The 22,019-nt window shown below is 40.9% G+C and overlaps 1 protein-coding gene across 1 annotated transcript in view; it reads right to left on the bottom strand.

Moving 5' to 3' along the window:
- tmem63c (transmembrane protein 63C) overlaps positions 1-22,019 on the bottom strand; it is a 27,840-nt gene that overhangs the window by 5,224 nt on the left and 597 nt on the right. Inside the window, 15 exon segments of the mRNA XM_017038707.2 lie at positions 1-24; positions 111-264; positions 1,213-1,335; positions 1,471-1,604; positions 1,765-1,885; positions 2,114-2,194; positions 2,304-2,377; positions 2,537-2,645; positions 2,757-2,808; positions 4,414-4,556; positions 5,803-5,840; positions 6,989-7,076; positions 8,082-8,161; positions 10,192-10,411; positions 18,100-18,174. The exon segment at positions 1-24 is cut by the window's left edge and continues 37 nt beyond it. Coding sequence (XP_016894196.1) covers positions 1-24; positions 111-264; positions 1,213-1,335; positions 1,471-1,604; positions 1,765-1,885; positions 2,114-2,194; positions 2,304-2,377; positions 2,537-2,645; positions 2,757-2,808; positions 4,414-4,556; positions 5,803-5,840; positions 6,989-7,076; positions 8,082-8,161; positions 10,192-10,395 — 1,425 coding nt within the window. The 5' untranslated portion in view covers positions 10,396-10,411; positions 18,100-18,174.

Below are 22,019 nucleotides of genomic sequence, written 5' to 3'. Positions count from 1 at the left end.
AAAGAACTCTGTGATGACAGGACTCTGAAATGGAGAAAACCACAGAAAGTACTTAAAGATGAAGCCCGGTTGTCACACAAGTTAAAATCCACCTAAAAAAAAAACCCAACCTGCAAACTCTCTACTGGCTTGGTGACGTTGAACTTGTCCATGGTGTTGACGATGATGGCAGGTGTCGTGAGGAAGAACAGAAGTAAGAACAGGAGGATGTTGAGGAGGACGCAGCGCAGCCACCAGCGTGACCCACACACTGACAGGTTTTCCCTGGTGATGAAGAAAAAAACCAGGACATGTGAATGTGCTGGATTACAGTAGGTCATATTTAGTCAGTCAGTCATGTCTTCTTGCTGACTTGTTGCTGACTTGTTGAGCTGTGTCTCAACTGCTCATGACTTAAGATGGGTCATACTTCGCCACTTTATATTCATGAAGGAACCAGCGTCCTTGCTTGACCCTGCAGCCTCCTGCTGTTGTCTGTTTAGACCAAAAAACCCACTCACTCAGATACAGTGGCACTGAAGCCCATCAGGCACACTCTGCAAACACACAGCGCCGTCTTTCCCTCTGTTTAATCTTCCGTGTATTTGCAGCGCTCATCTGTTACATAATCACACTGGGACTGCTGCAGTCCCTTCACAATATAAGACACATGCAGTGTGGCTCTGTGTCCAATCAGGCTAAAGGAATTAGGTGAAGTGTTTGAGTTGTGCTGCACACAGGAAACAATATTAGGCGGACAGATCTCCGAAATAAACAGAGAAAAATGCTGCTGCATGGAAGAGAATTCAGATAATTCCACATTTAGTAATTCATTATCATTTAAGTTTATGTATAGTCAAAGATTTGGGAACTATTCCTTTAACAACTAAGGTAGTTCAAACGTATTTGTAGTTGACTGTGAACCATACTACTCATCAGGGGTGTCAAACATAAGGCCCGTGGGCCAAAACTGACCCACTAAGGAGTTTGATACGGCCTGCTTGATGAATTTGCACAAACACTCCATGTTCATGATGTTTTTTGTTTTTAAATTATATGTCAGTAAATATAAATATGTTCTAATATACTTGACATTTCTTGCATTGAAACTAATGGGAAAAACATCCAGTTTGACAGGACCGGTCCATACTACAAAGAAAACAACTTTATTTGGGAATATTAGAGAAAGAAAAAGCACTGTCATAACTGATTTCCATTATAAGGTGTACTGACCAGATGATGTCACTGGGAGCAGGTGCATAACTGACCCCCCACTTGTGCGGCTGCACCACTGTAGTGATGCTGGACTGCTGTGGTCTGCGTCGACAGTGCACGCGACCGTAGTCCTTCACAATCCTGTGAAGCAGAGCAGAGGTGAGGCTGAAATCTGACTCTCGTGCCGTTCTTTTATGTCCCACCATAAAGCTGCTGTGATGGTTTTCATGTGGTGCCGAGGCCCAGACCTCAGTGGCGAGCTGTTGTTCTACTCACACTGCAGTCATCCTCTCGTCACGAAAAGTCACAAAGGCGATGCCCAGCCTTTTCATGGAGATGTGATTCTTCTCTGCATTAAACTCATCAGTGCGCTTCTCCTCTAATTCACTGTAGTACTGCTCCGCGTCCACCTGCAGGATTAAAAAGTTTAGAGTACATGTACACAGTTTACACAATTCTTTTCATCTAAGCCTGAGTCTGAGGGATATGTCACTGCTCCGTTTGGACTGCAGTGCCATCCAGTGGTCAGACTGCCTACATACAGCAGTAATGAGAACCAAAATTCTATACCTTTGTAAATCCACAGAAGTCACAGCAGAAGATCTGAGCACATGGATGAGTCTTGATCATGATCTTTCCTTCTTTTTGAGCCTTGGTGGCGAAGTAGAGCCGGCCTTTCATCGCTTTACGTCTGCAAAAGAGACAAATCTTTTTAAAATACTGTGCATTTACATTTAAAGTAACACAAATACCGAAACAGTAATATCCGCATTTGACACACAAAAAGTTAGTACACTATATTATGCACTATATTTATCATTTGTTAATACAATGTAACAAAAGTTGTATAATACCAGTCATATTTAAAAAACAACATTATACACAGAGTTTGAATCCAAATCTGAAACAGTTACTGTACCTCTCCAGGTCCAAGCTCATCAGCTTGTGAACATCGAAACAGAAGCGGATGTCAGTGACGGTACAGCTGGGGTAGGCCTCACTGAGGAACGGAGCGAGGGATGTAACTTTATTAGTTCATAATGGCTGAGAGAAAAAGAAAACAGCTTTAAATAATTAGAAGGCAGATTAAGGTGAGAGGAGAGGCCTACTGTAAATGTTTGGTGATGAGTCCTGGGTCAGAGATTTCTCTGGGTATGGAGGTGATCATCAGTGTCCTGGCCACCTGCAGCACATGATAAACCACCAGGAAAAAACACTAGTATAGACTAAATCTTTATAGTATATAAGTATATAAGTGCATTAGACAGGTTTTCTATCTTAACATCTGTGTTTGTTTTCAGAAAAATAACAAATGTAGGGAGGCTTTGATGGTTGACCAGACCTTCTCATCTTCTCTGTACTCCAGCTTGATGGAGTGGTGAGCCATACACAGCATCGTGATGATGAAGTAGAGCAGGGCAAAGATGCTGTGGAGCCACAGGAAGCTGTCCCTGTCGGCCACAAGAACAGCACTGTGATTAAAAACACATTCAGACGCACCCGTGTTTTTCTCCTGTGATATTTCCTGAGATTGGGCCACGTTCACTCAGCCGTAGACTTACATGGCGCTAACATTTGCCAGTGTTGTTCGTCCAAAGTTCTCTGGACTGTCTCCTGTAGGAATAATAAAACATGTCGGAGGAAAAGGGACAGTTTTAATTTAGTGTGTGACTCAGAGGAAACCCCTCTACATTTGTCTGGAGGGTGAGTCAGAGAACCCAATCTGACTGCAAAAAAAAAATCTTGTAGTTTTTATAACATCTGCCATCTCAGTAAAATGTCACATAAAAGTCAAACATCTCACTTGTGTTCTAACCCACTCCTCTGATTTGGCTCCCCTTTGTTTCCTGTTATCATGGCAACCAGTCAACATGTCATTTAATGACGGGGTGACACAGTGGGCTGTAGGATTACAGCTCGACGCAATAAAAGTTTTTTCTGGGACGGCCCGGTTTCTAGTGGACCCTATAACGTCTCCTGCCTTTGTCGCAGTGTGGAATGACTGACTCAGAGCAACTGCCAAACTATTTTGCTGTTGCTATACATACGGTATAGCTGCTGGTTTTTGTGTAACATCTCAGTCCAGTCGATTCCCCCTTAAAGGAAATGTGGAAAAAATAGCTCTTTTTGTATGAAAACCTTCTGTACAGGACAATTTTTCTTACTGTAATAAAACACACTAACTTAAAATACATGTGATTAAAATAAAAAAAGTCCCCCATTCTCTATATCATACTGAACGATAATATTCCATTGTCTGCTGTTACTCTGCCTTGGACTGTTAAATCATTTTATATACCATTTTATTGTTTTGTATTTTGTGTCAATCCTTATAGTGACCTTGAAAGCTGCATTCAAATAATTGTGTTATTATTATTATTATTATTATTATTATGAATGTCTAGTTAGTAATTAGTAATGGGTTAGTAATGTTTTTTCAACAAATATATGTTTTTTCAACAAATATATCTCTATGGATAGTTCTGGGCCGGAGTGGTTCCATGGTAGGAGGAAGGGAAGTGAAATCCTTGTCATTGTGACAGCACACAACCAAATGTGACCTCTGCTTTTAACTTATCACTCATCAGTGGGTGTGCAGTGGGTGGGGACGGTGCCACCTCAGTGGTAACTTGGCAGCTGGTGGACTTGAACCTGAAGCCTTCCGGACTCAAATCCGCTTCCTTAACCACTGAGCCACCACTGCCCCAGGGTGTCCTGTGTGCTGCCAAAATGTTCTAAAGTCTACCACCCAGTCCTCAAATCCCAGGTTGGGTTTTGTCAACATTGGCCAAATCACTGTGTGGAGTCGAAAGTGATTCAATCTGACTCCAGGTCATTTCCAGACCTGGTTGAATTTCTCACTGGTGTAATGACAGTTATTCACCCCCCCTACTGGTTGATACTATGTCACAGTTCAGTTCCTTAAACCTAACAAAAATAATATTGTTATGTTTTCCCTCCTATATGTATTCAATAACAAAAGTAATTCTAACAAGTTTGATTCAACATCATTCAGATGTTTAGGTTTCCTACTTTAGTGCAGACAGACTGAGGCTGAATTCTGTCCATTCCACCAGTCTACATGTATGTAATCATCCCTGTGTGGCCTCTGGCCCCTCTGCCTGTGAGGTGACCCTTGTTCCTCTGCTGAGGTCAGGGATATCCTTTAGATTTTTTAAACATCTGGCTAGCTGGACCATTATATGAGGACTAAAATACCCAGCAGGTTCCCAGAAAAGTTGACTGGCAGGATGACGGCCAAAGACAGCAAGCAGACCACGGTCATGAGCAGGATGATGTGGCGCTGGAAGGACAGGTACGTGACCGCGTCGATGCCACATTTGCTCCGGATCTCATCATCTCTGGAGAGAGAAAGACAATTCCATAATCCAGTGTTAATTGATAATCCCAACTGTCTAAACAATTTCACAAATGTCAATATATGTACGATATAAAAGTCATATTTTAGGGCGGAGTCTGGAGGTATATGGTGTTCATCTGCAGGAATGTCACTCTCTGTGTGTCTCTCATCATTTTACCTTAAATGCCTCTGAGTAATAGTGGTTATTACCAAAATAAAATATGTCCTCTAGATGGCAGTACTGTAACTTAATAAATACAAACTGCCACAAATGTCCAAAGAAGAGGCTGCAATGTTGGCTTGTTAGCGATATTAGCTTTAACTTAGCCATTTCAGGGAGAGTGAATAGTTCATAATTAAAACCTTTTTTCCAAAGAATAACTTTTTTGATTTTTTTTTTGATAAAACAATTTTGATGTCAAGTTTTAAAAACAGTTGTTTGGGTCATTATTTTTAATGTTGTCACATAACTGTTGCATGCTAACAGTGCTCTGAGATACACATTGTTGTTTTCAGTCACTTGTTTTCTAGCAGGTATGCCCAAAGGGGACATGGGAAAATCCATCTGTAGACAAAGCCATAGAGATCTCACACTTCCACCCCGGTGCATCCACATGGTTACAACATGCAAACACTATTTTGATGGTAACACAGGGTGGTGCAAACTTGGCCGTGTTTGCATCACCGAAGGGTCGCAACATCTACTTCATCATGACTAACGAGGAAACCGCACTTTAATGCCCGAAGCTGTAGCTACCAGCTACAGGCGGGAGGTTCAGACAAGCCAGTGTTATAAAAGAGAAGTAAAAAAAAAAAAATTGTGACAGAAAAAGAAGAAAAGAGGTGCACGCTGGTCTCATGGCAGCCCACACATTGAGCGCTTGCAGGGTGGGTTTACTCTTTTCCAGGGAGCCCAGGGTGAGGCCACTGGCGCAAGAGCTAAAAACAGAAGCACGCAAGCGCAACCATAATACTACAGAAACCATGGACACCGTGAAAATGGCTTTTTTACATGCTTAAATGTGTTGTGTGCCGGCCGGCTCCAGCAGAAAGCAAATATCCAAACGGGAAGCCGTGGCACCAGTGGTCACACGAGCCCAGACCCGTTTGTTTTTGCTGCTAAATGACACACAAGACGAGGCTTCGCATTTGACAATGACATCATCTTTGAAGACAGAGGGCCCATAAAAGGATGGGAGCAGAGATGAGAGACGGGTGAAATAATTACAAGGGCTTGGTTTACGTACTTCATATGGTAAAGAGATGAGAGCCACGAGCAGAAACCCTGCAAGAAACAAAACGGATTTGTTATTAAAGATAATAAATGGCATGTGTGCGCACATCCATGCACACCACACTGCCATTAACATGCACATACTGCTGCTGCGTAGTAATACAGTTTGCATGGAGATGCAGAGATGGAGCTTTAATAGGTCTGCAGCTCTAACCACTTACTGCAGCCTCAGCTTTTGTGTTGGCTCAGGGTGACGACTCCAGTCTGACTCTTTGTCTTACACTGGTATAAACATGGACGTCGTGACCTCAGTCTGTCACACAGGTGTCACAGATAGTTCAGCTGAGTCACCTCACTGTCCTTTACTTACTTAAACTTAGTGTGAAGTTCTTTTTTTAAGGAGTGACATGAGAACTGTCACACCTTCTTGATTCCCCTGTAAATGCAGTAAAAGAGGCTATGGTATTTAAAAAAATGTTTCTATGATTCTCTGATTCTAACATATATTGCTTTGAGTTGGACATTATATGTACTTTTATCACATGCGCATTAGCTGCTCATTTATATTGTGTATAAACCGTGCTGTGCTGAAGTTTTATGCAGAATTGAAGTGGTACTGTAGTAAAAAAAATAAATGTTGATATATGCTTTACCATATAATTTTTTCACATTGTAAAACAGTGTAATGACACAGTGTAAGCAGTAAAGGAAAAATCTAAATGGAATCACTATTTACTGTCACCACCCGCTGGCTTTAAAGCTTTGGTTGTCCTACGGTCGGTTTAGAATCGACACGGGTTTCGTGGAACATTTTCAGCCAGTGGTGCAGCGATGTTTGTCTTGTCTAGTACAAGGTCGCTCCACCGAGGATGGAAAACCAACAAGGCTGAGGTGGCCGGAGACAGGAAGACAAAAGTAGTAAATGGAAAACATGACATGTCCTGGTGGCAGTACGTCTCGTCTTCCCAGAACAAACGGAAAGATGGAGATCACTCTGAACCCAAGCAAACGTGATACCCGCTAATTAAATGTTATTCCAATGAAGAGTCTGCTGAACTACTAAGAACAAGAAACTCCACTTTCAAAATTATGTCTATTTATTCATTTGTTCTTCATTTTATCATCAGGCCACTGCATGAGGATTTAACAAAGTTTATGTTTTTGGAGAGGTTAAAAAAATGACGAGATAAAACACTCACCATGTCTTTGGTCTCAGAGTCAGAAGGACTGGACTCCGAGGGAGACTTCTCTTTTTCACTGGGTTCTCCATAGAACAGGGATGTGAGACTGTAGGAGGAGAATGTACAACAATAATTAATAAACTGTTAAAAAACAACAACCTTATTTGTGCTATGAATGATCAAAAGTAGCCTGTTTAAGCACCAAATGACAAATTAATCACAACAATCCATTAAAAAACAACACATGACTAATGTCAGAATGACCAAAAGTGGCTTCTTGTCTTCTTAAATCTATTTCATAGCTTGTAATGAAGACAGAATATATTTTTTTATTTGTTAAAACGTTGGACGCAGGTTTTGGGAAACATTAAGCTAGGCTAAGTGGGCTAGCTTGCTCATATTCCCCTGCTATCTTTTGCAGACAGTTTTAAAATGATTTAAATTCAACTCTAGGCTAACATAAATTATATTATAAATAAGTGTTCAACTATTTTTCTAGTTTGTATCTTTTCTAGCCTCATCTCAGTAATTTCTGACCGTTTGTTATTGGCAAACTTGTGAACTCCCATTTTAAAACATACTCGGCTCAACAATCATGCAGTTAGCAGTGAGCTTTATTTTTGTCAATATAAATAATTTATACAAACTGAGATTTTCAATTTTACATTTTTGGTACGCAATATCATTTTTGGCGTGATATTTTAGGTAAATTTTGCATCTTACTATTCAGCTTTTTAATTACTATGCACTTTTCTTTCTTTTCTTCAGCTTTTTAATTACTATGCACTTTTATCCAATCTCGTTACTTTCTGTGCCTGATGAAACGGCAGACTTACAATATCAGCGTAACTGAGGCATCTTCAATGCAGACAATATATCGACGCAATTGTAGTTCTTTAGTAAGCAGACAGCTTCAGTCCTAGCATTCAAATATGTTGAATACTTAACGTGTTCGGCGGACGGCAGTGCTGTAGTTTATAACCAGCAGAGGGAGCCAAAGACTGCGCTATCAGGACCAAAGACACTGTCCCATTGAGACGTATTACTTGTCTAAGGGAAGACAGTGAACCAAATTTCTGCGTCGGTGAAACAAAACCAGTGGGAGATGTACCTGTCATTCTCCATCAGCAACGCCAGGCGGCCATAGTCCCAGGCAGCTTTCCTCAGACAGGAGAAGATGAGCAAGAGGAACTGTGAAAAACGACAAAACCAGAACACATTCACATTCACATTTATTCACAGTCTGCTCTGAGTCGAACTTCCCTGGTTTTGAAAGCTGAGGCCCATTTCCAAAGGTTCAGATACAGCCAACAACGAGACACTTCCCATCTTTTAACGCAAGACACGGTTGTCTTGGAAACTACCAGGGAGAGGTCATCGTGAACGCACACGCTCCTGCTGTGCACCGATGATCAATGAGCGATCACTGAAGAATGTGTGTGTGAACAGCCTTCACTCCACCGTGTGAATGAAAGGCTGTTAAGTTCAGGGTTAAAACAACTGATCAATGCTAATCACAGCGTATTAGCATCCACGGCCCATTTAGAACACGACGGATGAAGGTGGACACATGCAAATGACCTGAAATGGCTGATGGATGTTTGATTTAGATCAAGGCACTGCATCATTAATGTGGTTGATTTATAAAAGACGTTCAGTCAAAGTGACATAATGGATTTTTATAAATGTGAATTGGATTTATGCAAAGACAATCTCTGATTCCTTTTGCTGGAATTTCCTTCATAAAAACATAATTTTCAGTTCTAAAGAGCATGGGTTTGTTTACAGAACATTTGCCAACTGCTTATAGTTTTTATATTTTGTAAATTTTTTGTTTTTGTTTTTAGGAGAGTAATTCAACCAATGACAATACAAAAAGATGTTAGTTTTTCAGGGATTGGCTGAGATTTTGGAGCAGGAAGTCCCTTTTACTTTTGTGTGAAATTGTGCAATAATACTAAGCTATTAAAAAATACACAGGTTCAGATGCACAGACATTGTGATAAGGCACTTTTAACTAAAGGATGAGGGCATACGGTATGGTCACAGTGCCTTCTGCAGGGGGCGCCGCATGCCATGAGTTTTGTGTCCCTAAAACCCTAAAATTCTTTATTGTTCTTCTTCAGTTAGCCTCGCTACATGATCTGAGCCTGTCTGCAGCGCCGGTGTCCTCCCTCCTCGTAGATGTTTTATGATGTTTTGATGCGTGGGCGTGCTCTCCTCCAGACCCACAGATGATTTATTCTTCACCATGATTGTGGAATGGATGCGGAGGCGTGATCCCATCACCTGCGGCGAGCCTACGTTTGACTCCTGCTTGTCATTAGGAGACGCCTCTCAACCCTGAGTGTTGTCCTGACAACCAGTCACTGATACAGCCAGCCAATTAAAACATCGAGGCTGGAAGATTGAGAGCGGTATCCACGCAGAGATCACGCTTGTCAAGGGCTGACAGCGAAAGTGAGGGAGATGACAACTTTGAGATGAACCCTAACATTATGTGGAGGCGGGAGAGGAGACTGAGAGGCCGAGAACAAAGCAGGGTCTCAGACTGAGTGGGGTTTGGACAAAGGAAACTTTGAAAAATGAAACTTTCACCACATGATAATTTCAACGAGTGCTTTTTAACAACACGTCAAATTAACAAATATTTTTTTGCAAAACAAAATAAAAGAGAAAGAGAGAAAAAAATGAAAGAAAAAAGTCCAGCTAGGCTTCAGCGTTTTTACATAAATCTTTTCGTTCCGAGCCGTTCTTTTCACAAATATTTGCATATTTATTTTAGAAAAACTTCAAGGTGATGAAAACTAATTGTATTTTTAACAGCTACTGTATAAATTGGTGAAAAGAAAACGTTACTCATCCAACTAGTTAAAAGTTAGCCAAAAACTAGCCTTAATGTAACCAAATAATGGGTTTTGAAGTGACTGGGAGTTGAACTTTTGGGAAAAAAAAAAAGACAAAAAAACTCAAAATAGTGTCACTGCCAAAAAAGTTAAATATCGAAAGATAAAAAAAAGCTCAAAAGTTAAAGTAAATATTTGTCAACAAATTAACAACAACCATTTCCGAAACTACATCAAAACTAGACAAAAAGCTATCATTTAGACAAAGTTTCTGTAAAAGTGTTGAATTTATAACTAACCCCGAAGAAAGCTGGACAAAAAACAACAACAACAAAAGAGAAGGAAACCGTTCAGGCAGACGGAGGAACTCCATACCATCCAGATCACCACGTTGATGGCGAGGACTGTTGGCACTCCTCCAAAGGGCAGGCCCTGCAGGACGCTGCTGCGGGAGTGGGCGTGGAAACATCGCTCAGCTGTGCTGTTGTCCTCACCAGAGGAGTCCAGGAAGCTGAGAACACTTAGCTCTATGGCACTCTCCTCCACAGGTGGCGCTCTCTTCACAAACAGCTGCGCCATCAGCCCTGGACCATACCTGAGGAACAGAGCAGGATATAAGTGATGAATAAACAGTTGTGTTACAAGACTCTTATCAACCTGTTACCAGGCCTGACCAGGTTGTTACAGGGCTGTTACCCAGCTATAACCAGGCTGCTACATAGATGTAACCAGAATGTAGCCAGGATGCTAGCAGGTTTATACCCAGTACACTGTAACCAGTTTGTTACCTGGTTTATATTGAGCTAATAGCAGGCTGCTACATAGCTGTTACCAAGTTGTTACCAGACTGTATCTAGACCAGGCACGGTCAAACTAAGGCCTGGGGGCCGGATGTGGCCCGTTCAGCTTTTTTAATCCAACCTGCCAAACTTTTCCAAATTATACAGTTTACTTATTTTATCATTATACTTCTGCCTTTTCCCTGCAATACCCACGTTTTCCCCAATAGATGGCATTCCATTTCATATTATGACTTGCAAAACAAACGTTCTATGTTTGTTCTATGAAAGAAGATCTTAAACTTGTGTGACTAAAGAATCCGTTTGGGAAACTGAATGTTTATTTAATGCTGTTTGTGCTGTCAAGGTTGTTCTTGTTCACACATTTTCAAAGATTGGTGGATTATAGTTTGTTTATCTGAGCCTTGTAAAAACATTTAGCGTTAGCTTTTTGACACTGATGAAAAATCTGCTGGTCATTGTTGAAATCCTGAATCATGTGGGAGGGTTGACTCATTCTATCAGACCCGCAGCTGTCACTCACGTTGAGTGCATTTTTAGGGAATTGTTGACGGAACTCCACAGTCCATTAGCAGATAATGATGTGTGTCTGTGTTTCTCTAACCGACAAATGGAAGTGGAGAGCGACACGTGATGAAAAACACGCAATGACAGATTCATTCAAGTGCTGGGCAACAAAACACAAAGTCCATTTGACCGTGAAGAAATAAAAAGACGACCGTCAGGAGTCAAACTGCGTATGAACAGCTTCTTGTCAATAACAACTACGCTTCGTCTGTGGAGCATGAACAGAAGCTTTCACACCGTCATGGCCACTGAACGTACGCCGGTCTGAACCACTGGACGACTGCCCCTGCTGTTGGATCAATACAAGATAGACTCCCAGCTGTTCTGCTCATGTTCACACTGAGCTAAATAAACAGTCCAACCAAACGGGGTAGCAACAGTTTGGTGCTGACATATCTCCTGTGAGACGTATCAATCATTGGATCTCACCAAAACTGCAACATCACGGTCCCTTCAATGGATAAACAAGGTGATAGGATAATGAATTCAGTGAGGAAAAAAGAACTGACAGCCCAGCAATGATTACTGTGCAGCAAGGTAAGGAGCGAGGGAAGGCTAGGAAGCAAACCGCTTCTGTCACTAGGTGGCAGCAACTCATACAGTGGTTTGTACAGAAAATAAGAAAATAACTGAGAACCACTGCCTGAATGGAACATGTCGACCGGGGTTACTGTCTGACAAATACAAATTTACAAAAAAACCTTTAAGTAAACCTAAAAATACAGGCTAACTGATGAACAACGATGAACTAACTTCCTGTAGCAAAACAAACAGGGGTCTGGCCAAAATTAGTGCAAAAACATCTCAATAAACACAATCTAATAATTAAAAATTTAACGAGAATCAAAATGTCAGCTAAATTTCACAGGAAATGGTACAACTTTGGCAATTAACCAATTAGCTAATGAGCAACAGCTACAAACAGTTACAAAATAGCTGTTAAATACTCAAAATATAACTCTGTATTATCCTAGAAATAGTAGCAAGTGAGTTAACATACTTATCCGTATTTTAGCATTAGTTAGCAAAATAATGTGGGTACAGGATAGCTAATTGGAGCTAAACAGGGTAAAATGGTAAATGCTAAAAATAGCTGAAAATATGTAAAAAAAATTAATAAACCAAAATCAATATAAAATGTGATATTTCTCAGTTAAACATAATGTAACTACATCATTACTCAGAAAGGGTAAAAGTTCCAAAATTGTTCCAAATATACAGAAGTAACCTTATATAATAAAAAAAATACTTAAAACTAGTCAATGTCCAAAATAGCAGAAAGTTAGACAAAAGAAAATAAAGCATTAACAAAAAAGCAAATTTATGGTTCAGGAAGCTAAAAAATGAGCAACAAGGTTAGCATCAAAATTAGCATCACAAAGGCTACAACCTAGCACAAAACAGCGACAACATTTCGTACAACGAAACCAAAATTGAAACAGAGGTAAAAATAGATCAAGTTAAACAATTAAAAGCTGAATTTCTGCCTTCTCCTCTGTAAAACACTGAACGGGGCTCAAAGTGCAACAGAAGCCGGAACAGAATGTGTACAACGTGGGGGGGCGTTAGCAGATCAATGGCTGCCGTTTATCACACTGTCAGAGAGTCAGTGGTGAAGATCGACTGAATGAAAAAACACAGAGCATCTCTGAGCTGCTTCTCCTCCTCCGGCTGAACTCACTGCTTCAGCTCATGATGTAAAAATGTGCACAGAGCAGTCAATATTCAGATACTGTGTCGGAAACTGCAGAGCATCTGAGACTCCCTGTGGAGACCACACACACACACACACACACACACACACACATTAATGTGATTCCTCCTGCTGATCATGAACAAGAGCCTAATAAAAGATGAAAAGAACAGTTTTCCCAACAGAAACTCAGACCAAAATTCTCCAGTCTTCTCTTACTGATTTGAGAAGGTTTAACTTTATATCTGTCTCTATTTAAACCTTATTTTAAAAATATTTTTATCTGCATTGTTGACAGTCAAACCAGCGTTATTTCCTTCACAGATAACAGCAAAACAAACAAACAACAACATTAGAACAAATGTTTGAAAACACTTAGTGCTAAAATACGACTTTTACCAACGTCAATGACTCAACCAGTTTTTCTCGGAGTGGATGAGTTACCTCCCCACCTCCAGGCTGACCACTCACAGTCAGACTTAATGTCAGCCACACCATGACTCAGCGTTTTCACCCTTGTGTTCTGATGTAAACATATCTAACACTGCTTTCTTGGTCTTCCTCCACACGTCCGTCCCTGATCTTCAGGCTCAGTTCTCTCCATGAATCAGACGCAGAACATTAACGCAGTAATGTCTGGTGTGGGCAGCAGTGGTAAACCCCCCTACGCCCCCCCCCCCCCCCCCCCCCCTCCCTCCACTGAGCTCTGTTAGATAATTATGACCACAGATGCTGGAGTCAGTGCCGGGGCCTCGAGCTGCCAATGAGATGAATTTCAGTTTGAGTCAGAGAAAAAAAAAAAGGAAATGTTAAAGTGCGACTGTGGCCAAGGAGAGTTTTCTTCCTCTGAGTGTTAATGTGTCTGTGGAGGAGGAGAGCTGGTTATTCAGACCTGATCATTATTAGTCAAAACAACAAACATATATGGCAACAAATACATAGATCTATCTGTGGAGAGATGAGATCGTTATTATATAAAAATACTATACACAGATACTTTACATCAGTGATTCCCAACCTCTGTGCTGCGGCACATCAGGTGGACATTGTAAAATTGGATATTTATTTACTATAGATAATTTATCTTTGTCTGAACAATTCAATGCTATTCCACTAGATGGTGTATTTCTTTCGTATGCTTTTTGTAACATTATTGTTTGGTGGTGTGCCATGGGATTTAAAAGATACAATAGCTAGCTAGCTAGATAGCTGGTGATTTAGCTAGTTCTTTAGACAGAGTCAGATAGATAGATAGAGATGTAGAGATCTCTACACAGACAGACAGATAGCTAACAGACTAGCTAGCTTGCTCCATGAACATTTTGTTTGTGTTGGAATAATGCGTTGGTTTGTATATTAACTTTCTAATTCTAACTAAAAGTCTAATTAAAACTAAGGGTATAAATCTGTCACACTAATTAGGGATCTAGAAAAAAAACCCCAAAAAACAAAAACAGGAAGTCTGCCAGATTTATGAGATAACATTTAACATCTTTTATGTCCGGACTGCGGACACAGACGACAGGTGATTTGTGCGTTGAGCCTTCGTCGTTGTCACAGCTGACAGTAATGTTGGTCGTGGCAGGTCACAGTGACTCACTGCCTGATGACAAAGACAACAACACGGAGAGTGAATTTATGCAGTGGCCTCCAGTTAGTGTTAGTCCAAATTTATGAACGTGATCAAAAGTGACGGACGGCTACGGTGATGGTAGCAGTGAAATGCAAACCCCGCCTCTTTACTGCTGCCACGTCTAAAGGTTGGCAGGTAAGTAGGTTTTTAAGTATGTTGACAGATGAGCGCCACAATAAATCAGTGACACTGCCGTTCCATGAACATGTGAAGACAGGCATGACAAAACGAGCTACTTACAGTATGTCAAATTTAAATGGAAGAAATCTTAACTTTACTACTGGAACATTCATTTAAGCGATTTCTGTAATAGTTTTATAAATAAATTATTCTTTTAGTCACTCACCATAATATGTGTATTCAAATTTGAAAAAATAATATATGTAAAAATATTCTAATTAACCAAATTTCACAATTCATAACCCTCCAGCAGTACCTCAGCAAACTCTGTAGGGGGCGTAAGCACCTGTCCAAGACCTCTGCCCCAAATCGACTCAGTGTTATTCTTTTGTAAATATCCAAGACCTCTGCCCCAAATCGACTCAATGTTATTCTTTTGTAAATATGCTAAAAATATTACTACAAATGAAATCCAATACACAGCAGTTCTACTCCCACTGTGCGGTGACTGCCGCTGGTATTTTTGTGTTGTCATTGAACCGTCCTTGCTACTAAGTTTGTTTGTTTTTATTGTTCCATCACAGTTTATGGTATTTATAGTGTTTTCTTTGCACATTTGATAGTGGGCACTGTGCCTTTTAACGACAAGAAAATATTGTTAAGAGAATACATGTGGACGGTAGGAATAATTGATGTTCGTAACAATAAAACATCTTCAATCCTATTACTGATAGTTACAAAATCCTTGTTACTGTGACCACAAGTATGAGAGTTGACTTTTGTACTCATTTATAATTTTAAAGAGCAAAAAACATAGTTTTAAGTTGAAACGAAATTCAAAACAAAACATGGTCTGGCCCAGGCATGGGCAAACTACGGCCTAGGGGCCGGATGAGGCCCGTTTACTTTTTTAATTTGGCCCACCAAACTTGTTCAAATTCTGTTATTTTTTTCTATTTTCATTATTTTTCTGCCTTTCCTCTGCAATGCCCGCATTTCCCCAATAGATGGCGTAGAAAAGGCTAAAAGCCTTTTAGCATTTTAGCCTTTACTGACTGACTTTTACATGCCCCCCCGTCAAATTCTAGGACCCATAGACCTGGCCTGTGAGCCAAAAAGTTTGCCCACGTCGGGTCTGGCCTCTTCAATTAACTTAAATTAACATTATTAACAGCAGCGCTGCTGCAACAGGCTGCCACACAGGGGGCGCCCTCTCAAGTATGTAACTCTTCTGAGGCTTGAATGCAGTGTCGGAGGCTAAGGGACGGCAGGTCTTATAACGTTTTAATAAAAACACTGTCGTCTCCTCCTCTCACTTTGAGTGAGCGTTTCATGATGTGTAGAACAGCGCCCCTCTAAATGTTATGTGGAGAATGGGTGTTGAAAACGTGGTACTGCACTCTGCTGTCTGTGAAGAGGCTTGGTTTTCTTGGAGATTTTCTCATGCCATTCCGCTGCTCGAACCCGGGGCCTTCTTTTTTAAGCCCCGTCTTTTAAATTGCTTCTTTGGGGGGGGAACGGGGGGGGGGGGGGGGGTTCGAAAGTGAGAGTTAAACATCCTTCAATGGGCCTCATTTCTGGCTGAAGTCGAGTCTTTTTCACATCATAAAGCATTGAAAAGCAAGACCCTCCTCTCTCCCATCATCGAACCTTAAGTTGGTTCAAGATGAATCTCCTGGAGCCTGAAGGGACAGAGGGGCGATTGTTCCGTTTAGCCGTAGAAATTAGCCATAAATTAGACATGAACCTGATTCGACCTCCACAGCAGCTCACACTGGTGTGTTGGTGTTTGTGTTGCCCCCTCCTCCCCACCCCCACCCCCCGTGGGACAGGGTGATGCCCAGTGAGGACGTAAAGGTTTGGCTTTTTCTGTCACGGACTTCATCTGTTGGTTAAATATGTATGAGGTTTTTTGTGTGTTCTGCATATTAATCACCACTGAACTGACCCTGGAAGTATGAGCTAGAAACTGTCTTCAACAACAATCGCTGTTTAAACATCGACTACAAACGGACATCTTTAAGGATTGACAGCGTCACAAAAAATATTTTTACAGTTAATAAAACATGTTGTTTTGCTCATATTTAAATCAGCTGTGATTATTTACAAGGCAGCAAATACATAACTAGAGCAGATGCTTTTCCACCAACAGGTAAAGCAATTATCAGTGGTTCCCAAAGTGAGGGGAGGATTCTGATTGGACGGTTTTGCCAAGTAGGGAAATCCTTCCATAAATTATATTTTGCAGGTTGGGGACGTTTGGGTTTACGAGTCTAGTGCAACTAAAAATAAATATTAGACTATTTAACAATCTGGGATGGAATTTAGTTGAGATCGAGATCGGGATAAAAACACTAGTATAATAAAAACAACCATTTAATCTTAGAGGTGTCAGATGAGTGATGTCAAACTCAAACTCAAGGGGGCAGGATTGAGTGGCCCAAACTGGGTTCATATTTTTTGACCAGTCCACTGAACTTGACATTTATTTTAAGACAGCCATACACATAATAGTCTCTGGTGGGCCACAGATAATTATGTGGCGTGCCACCTTCGGCCCGCGGGCCTTGAGTTTGACATGCGTGGTCACATTAATGTAGAAAAACATATTCTCAAATTAATGTCCGAAGAGAATCACTTACTAAAGACGTGTGTGCAGCAGTGTCTATATACTGCGTCCGTAAATGATGTTGACAACATGAAGAGGAAGTGTCGTACGACTGAGTCTGGATCTCAGCTCCACAGGAGCCACAGGCCTCTGCTGTGAACATAGTGGTTGGAGGCTGTCGTCTGGGGACGAGGCAGACCCAGCCCGGGGGGGAGGGGGGGGAGATGGGCTGGAGGTTTTTAACACAATCTGTTCACCACCTGCTCCAAGGAGGAGGAGAGAGAGAGCCGCTCCTCACGGCTCACTCTCCTTCCATCACACAACACACGATCACCGAATTACTCTCCGTGTCTCCGTGTTGTTACGCACAGCGATGGCAGCGTCCCCTCAGCAAACCCAGGGCTTCTGACGGCCGAGTAAGTCGTAACCTGACATGAGGGTTTCTGCACGAGTGCCTCACACAACAAACACCACACCTGCTTCCTGTCTGGCTGTGTGTGTGTGTGTGTGTGTCAGCTGCTGCTGCTGTGAGCACTGGGAGCCTTTCACATTAACAGTCATCTGGCTGGAGTCTGACATGTTTGCTGAAACCAGAATCAGTGACTCTGCTCTGCATCCTCCACCACATTTAGAAGTCGGTCCTAAAAATAATCCAGATTGTGAGAGTCTAAAATTACACACATCGACGAGAACAACAAAGGATGAACGTCTCTGCTCTGGACCAGGCCTCCAGATTACACATTTATACAGTAATCACCAGTAATGAACGACTGACATGAAATAAAAAAACAAAACACTTCATGCCTGTAATTATGGAAAAATATAAAAACATAGATGAAAATGTGGTTGTTATTTGACTGACCTCTGACCTGTTGACAAGAGTGTTAATTCACTTGGTCCAATGTACTGAGTTTCCCTGCGTCGTGAGTTAATGAGGCTGTTAAGAAAAGTTAGAGAACAGAATAAATTTAGACACATATATACACATACATATATATGTAATATATGTATGTGTATATATGTGTCTACATTTATACATACATGTATAGGTATACAGTACATATATATGTTTACATACATACATGCATATATGTACATATATGTATATGTACATATATAAATATATATATGAATATATGTATATATATACAGTGTATGTATACATATGTACATACATTATATACATATATATGCATATATGTATATATTGTATCTTAGGGACAAAAATATAATATAAAAGGACAAACAAGGCTCTGTATTAACTATTTTACTAAAACATGTGACCTAAAGAGTTTATGGTTAGCATAGTTAGCACAGGAGCTACATCCCATGTTAGCTGCACACCACTGTCCTGTCAAACCTGGCTTTAATACAAAGGTTTTCCACACACTCTGTGCAGTGTTTATCTACTTAAGATGGACGCCTTTCCATCGTGCTTGATTTTCCATTTTCCTCTAAATGGGATTGTAATATGCACCTCACACCATTACAACGCGTAAACCATAAAACAATTAACTTGGTAAAGTTATTAAACTTTGATTATAGGCTCTTTACACGATTCAAAATACCCTCAGAAACAAGATATATTTACAGAAATACTAGCCTATTCCCAAGTCCCATTGGAGACTGTAGCTCTCCTTTCAATCTCAGCGTAGAGTCTCATGAAATATTAATGTACGTGTGATGCATGAATTTGAACAGCCTTCTACTGTGATCTTTTTAGAGCTTTGTATTTATTTATTTATTTATTTATTTATTAACTGGTCACAGATTTTTTTAAAATTATTTTGGAATAAAAAAAAAACCATTACAGCCACTGCTGTTTGTTCTTTCCTAATAATTCCTTCTGGTCATGTGACAGAGGTACCAATAACAAGGCTGCTTTTTATGAAATCTCAAAATTAGCCACTTAGCCACTGAGCGTTGCACGCAAGCAAGACTTTCACCGGGGGCCACGCCCTCTATTGCAACATGAAATAATGAAACTTCATTTTTACTAAATGTATCATATTAGAAATCTACAGAATATCACATTATTATTACTATTATCCATTTAATCAGAGCAGATTTGCGATAAAAAAAAAGCCTTCAACTTGGTACCGAGTTGTTCCACCTGAGATGTAACGATGTATCGTGATTCGGTTAAAAATTGATACAAATCTGTGACAATTTGCATCGGTTGAAATTAGAAAAAAAATGAATCAAGTGTCGAGGATCAGAAAGTCAGTGGTCATACCATGAAAATACACACTCTAGTACAGTAGGGGGCAGTATGTGCCTAAAAACATTTGTTGTAACCAGCTATTAAACCAAGACGTCAGGTCCCTACGTGACATTCAGGTGTTCAAACAGAACGTGGGAAGAACGCTTTCCAGTTCTTATTCAGGTGTTCAAACAGAACGTAGGAAGAACGCTTTCCAGTTCATTTTTTCCCCGTTCTTTTGTTGGCTAATTTTGACAGTTTGAGGTAAATAAGACCAGAGCGGTTTGACTTTTGATAAGAGATGAATGATCATATGATCATAGAATAGTTTTTATGGTTTCTACAGACAACTGGCAGCAAAACAAGGTTTGTTTGTTGTTTTTTTCTTTTAGCCATGATCAGATTTGACCGACGATGATGAGATTTGTTTCGGTAACGACTTGTTCACGGCAGACGGCCAGGATGAAGACCTGCTCTAATGAATGACCCACTCTAATTACCATCTTCACTGTCCTTCATCACGAAGCTGTGATGAACACAGACCTTCCCTGACACTTTAACCCCCCCTCCCTCACCCCACCCCCCACCCCCCTTCATTAAAATTCAATCTGCCTTTTCATTACAGATACAAACATCAGGACCTTTATTCACACGCGTGGTGCCACGCGCACACACAAAGGCAGGAGTCGGAGTCAGTGAAATATCAGGAGCTCGTTATGGAGCTGCCTTTCTTTGAAGGCCACGTCCTTTCACCAGACTCTGGGGGCAAATGGCAGGTTTACCCCCTCACCCCCACCCCCCAGAATAAAGGACTGCTCCAAATGTCTGTGTGTAGAGAATGACAACATGGACTCAACAGGTCAGTGTACCTGCTCAGCTGGTGAAGGGGGAGGGAGGGAGGGAGGGTCAGCACAGCAGCAGTGTGGAGGCAGAGTGGGCTCACAGCATGAATGAAATACCATTTCTGATCTGAAACCATGGAAACCAACAGTTACAATCACTGGTGCTGATTATAAGCCTCATATCCAGTCCAGCTGGAAACAATAGGTTCAGGGGAATGGGCTGCATCTGATCTGGGTGGAATCCGAGTCTGTGACACGCTGCCACGGAGCCGTCCTCACCCAAACCAGGCAACAACAACAACACGCGACGCCAGGACCTTTCATCAGGTCTTCAATCCCCAGCGTAGGTGAATAAAGGTGGAAAAGTCATCAACATTTGACTGGCTCTGCTGTTACTTCGACTGCAGCACACACACACACACACGCACACACAAACAGTCAACACTCCCTCCGTCTTCTTCCTGATTTCTAACTTGAAATGAAAAACGATTGCGCCACAAAGCAGCGCCGATAAAGCAGCCCGAGGTCCACGGTGGATCAACCATCAGAATCACGAGAATGAGTAAAAAACAAACAGCCCTCACCTCAGAACGCGTCCTGAGCGCTGTACTCGACTGGAGATGGAGAGAGTGTTGTGATTTCTTTTTTCTTTTTTTTTAATCCCACACCAAGAAACAAGAGAAACTCCCACCTGCTCAGGGACCGTCTGACAGTCGAACACCTGCCTCTGAGGCAGCGCAGGGAGTGTCGGGCAGTGGTTCGACTCGACAATAACATTTACAATAAAAATAGAATTCTGTGAGTGACTTTGAAACGTGTACTTCGTTATTTTATACTCTATGTTTAAAAACCCCATAGTATTCGTCTATTATATTACACTACATAAAACACACAATAAATCCACATCACTAATATGACAGCTCCCACACGTGGGAGGAGAAATGGCCGGGGATGCATTGCCACCTACAGGAAAAATGACTGTCTTGCAAATCCCCACTGTGTCGTTATCCCTGACATAAACACATCTGTCAGTTTTTCATTTTCCCCACGTCATGACACATTACACCCTGACTGCAGCTCAGAGACGTTCTCAGCAGCCATTTAGCCAGTACACATTCATTTTGAAACACTGCAGTAATACCTGGAGATCACAGTTCAACTTCAGTACATAAAGTGACAGAATACCACAGCATAATATACATCATACTGCGGTCGTGGACTGCAGTGATCTGGAGTCTTCATCCAAGTTCAAATCATTACGAAACGTCACTGCAAAGAATTCAATACTCCGATAATCACAATATTATTTGAGTCTCTTGTTGGTTCCACATTGAGGGAATTCACAGAGTGAGTCTTTGTCAACGACACAAGCTGGGACGCCATTAGGAATATGTGGCTCCTCCGGGAATCGAACCCAGGTCTTCCTGCTTGCAAGGCAAGCGTTCTAACCATCAATCATAAAAAATGTTGTAATATCATAACATTTCTGACGGTGGTGTAATATGTTTTTAAATTGTTTAAGTGAAAAAGAGACAGTGTTTGTAATATTTGAGGTAATAGTATTTTATGGATATGTACTTTTGAGATATGGTTTATTATTCTTTATCCTTTATCATTACACCGACCTCTGCTGCTTTAAATGTTTCAATGAATATTTATTTAATCTATCTCACTAATGACTGTGTAAAGTAATGTTGATCCATGGGTTTAATTTCTGGTTAAAAGTTAGTTGTTGTT

This window comes from Cynoglossus semilaevis, chromosome 1, assembly GCF_000523025.1.
Source record: "Cynoglossus semilaevis isolate Cse_v1.0 chromosome 1, Cse_v1.0, whole genome shotgun sequence".
Taxonomy (NCBI): domain Eukaryota; kingdom Metazoa; phylum Chordata; class Actinopteri; order Pleuronectiformes; family Cynoglossidae; genus Cynoglossus; species Cynoglossus semilaevis.
This window is presented reverse-complemented; position numbering and strand designations above follow the sequence as displayed.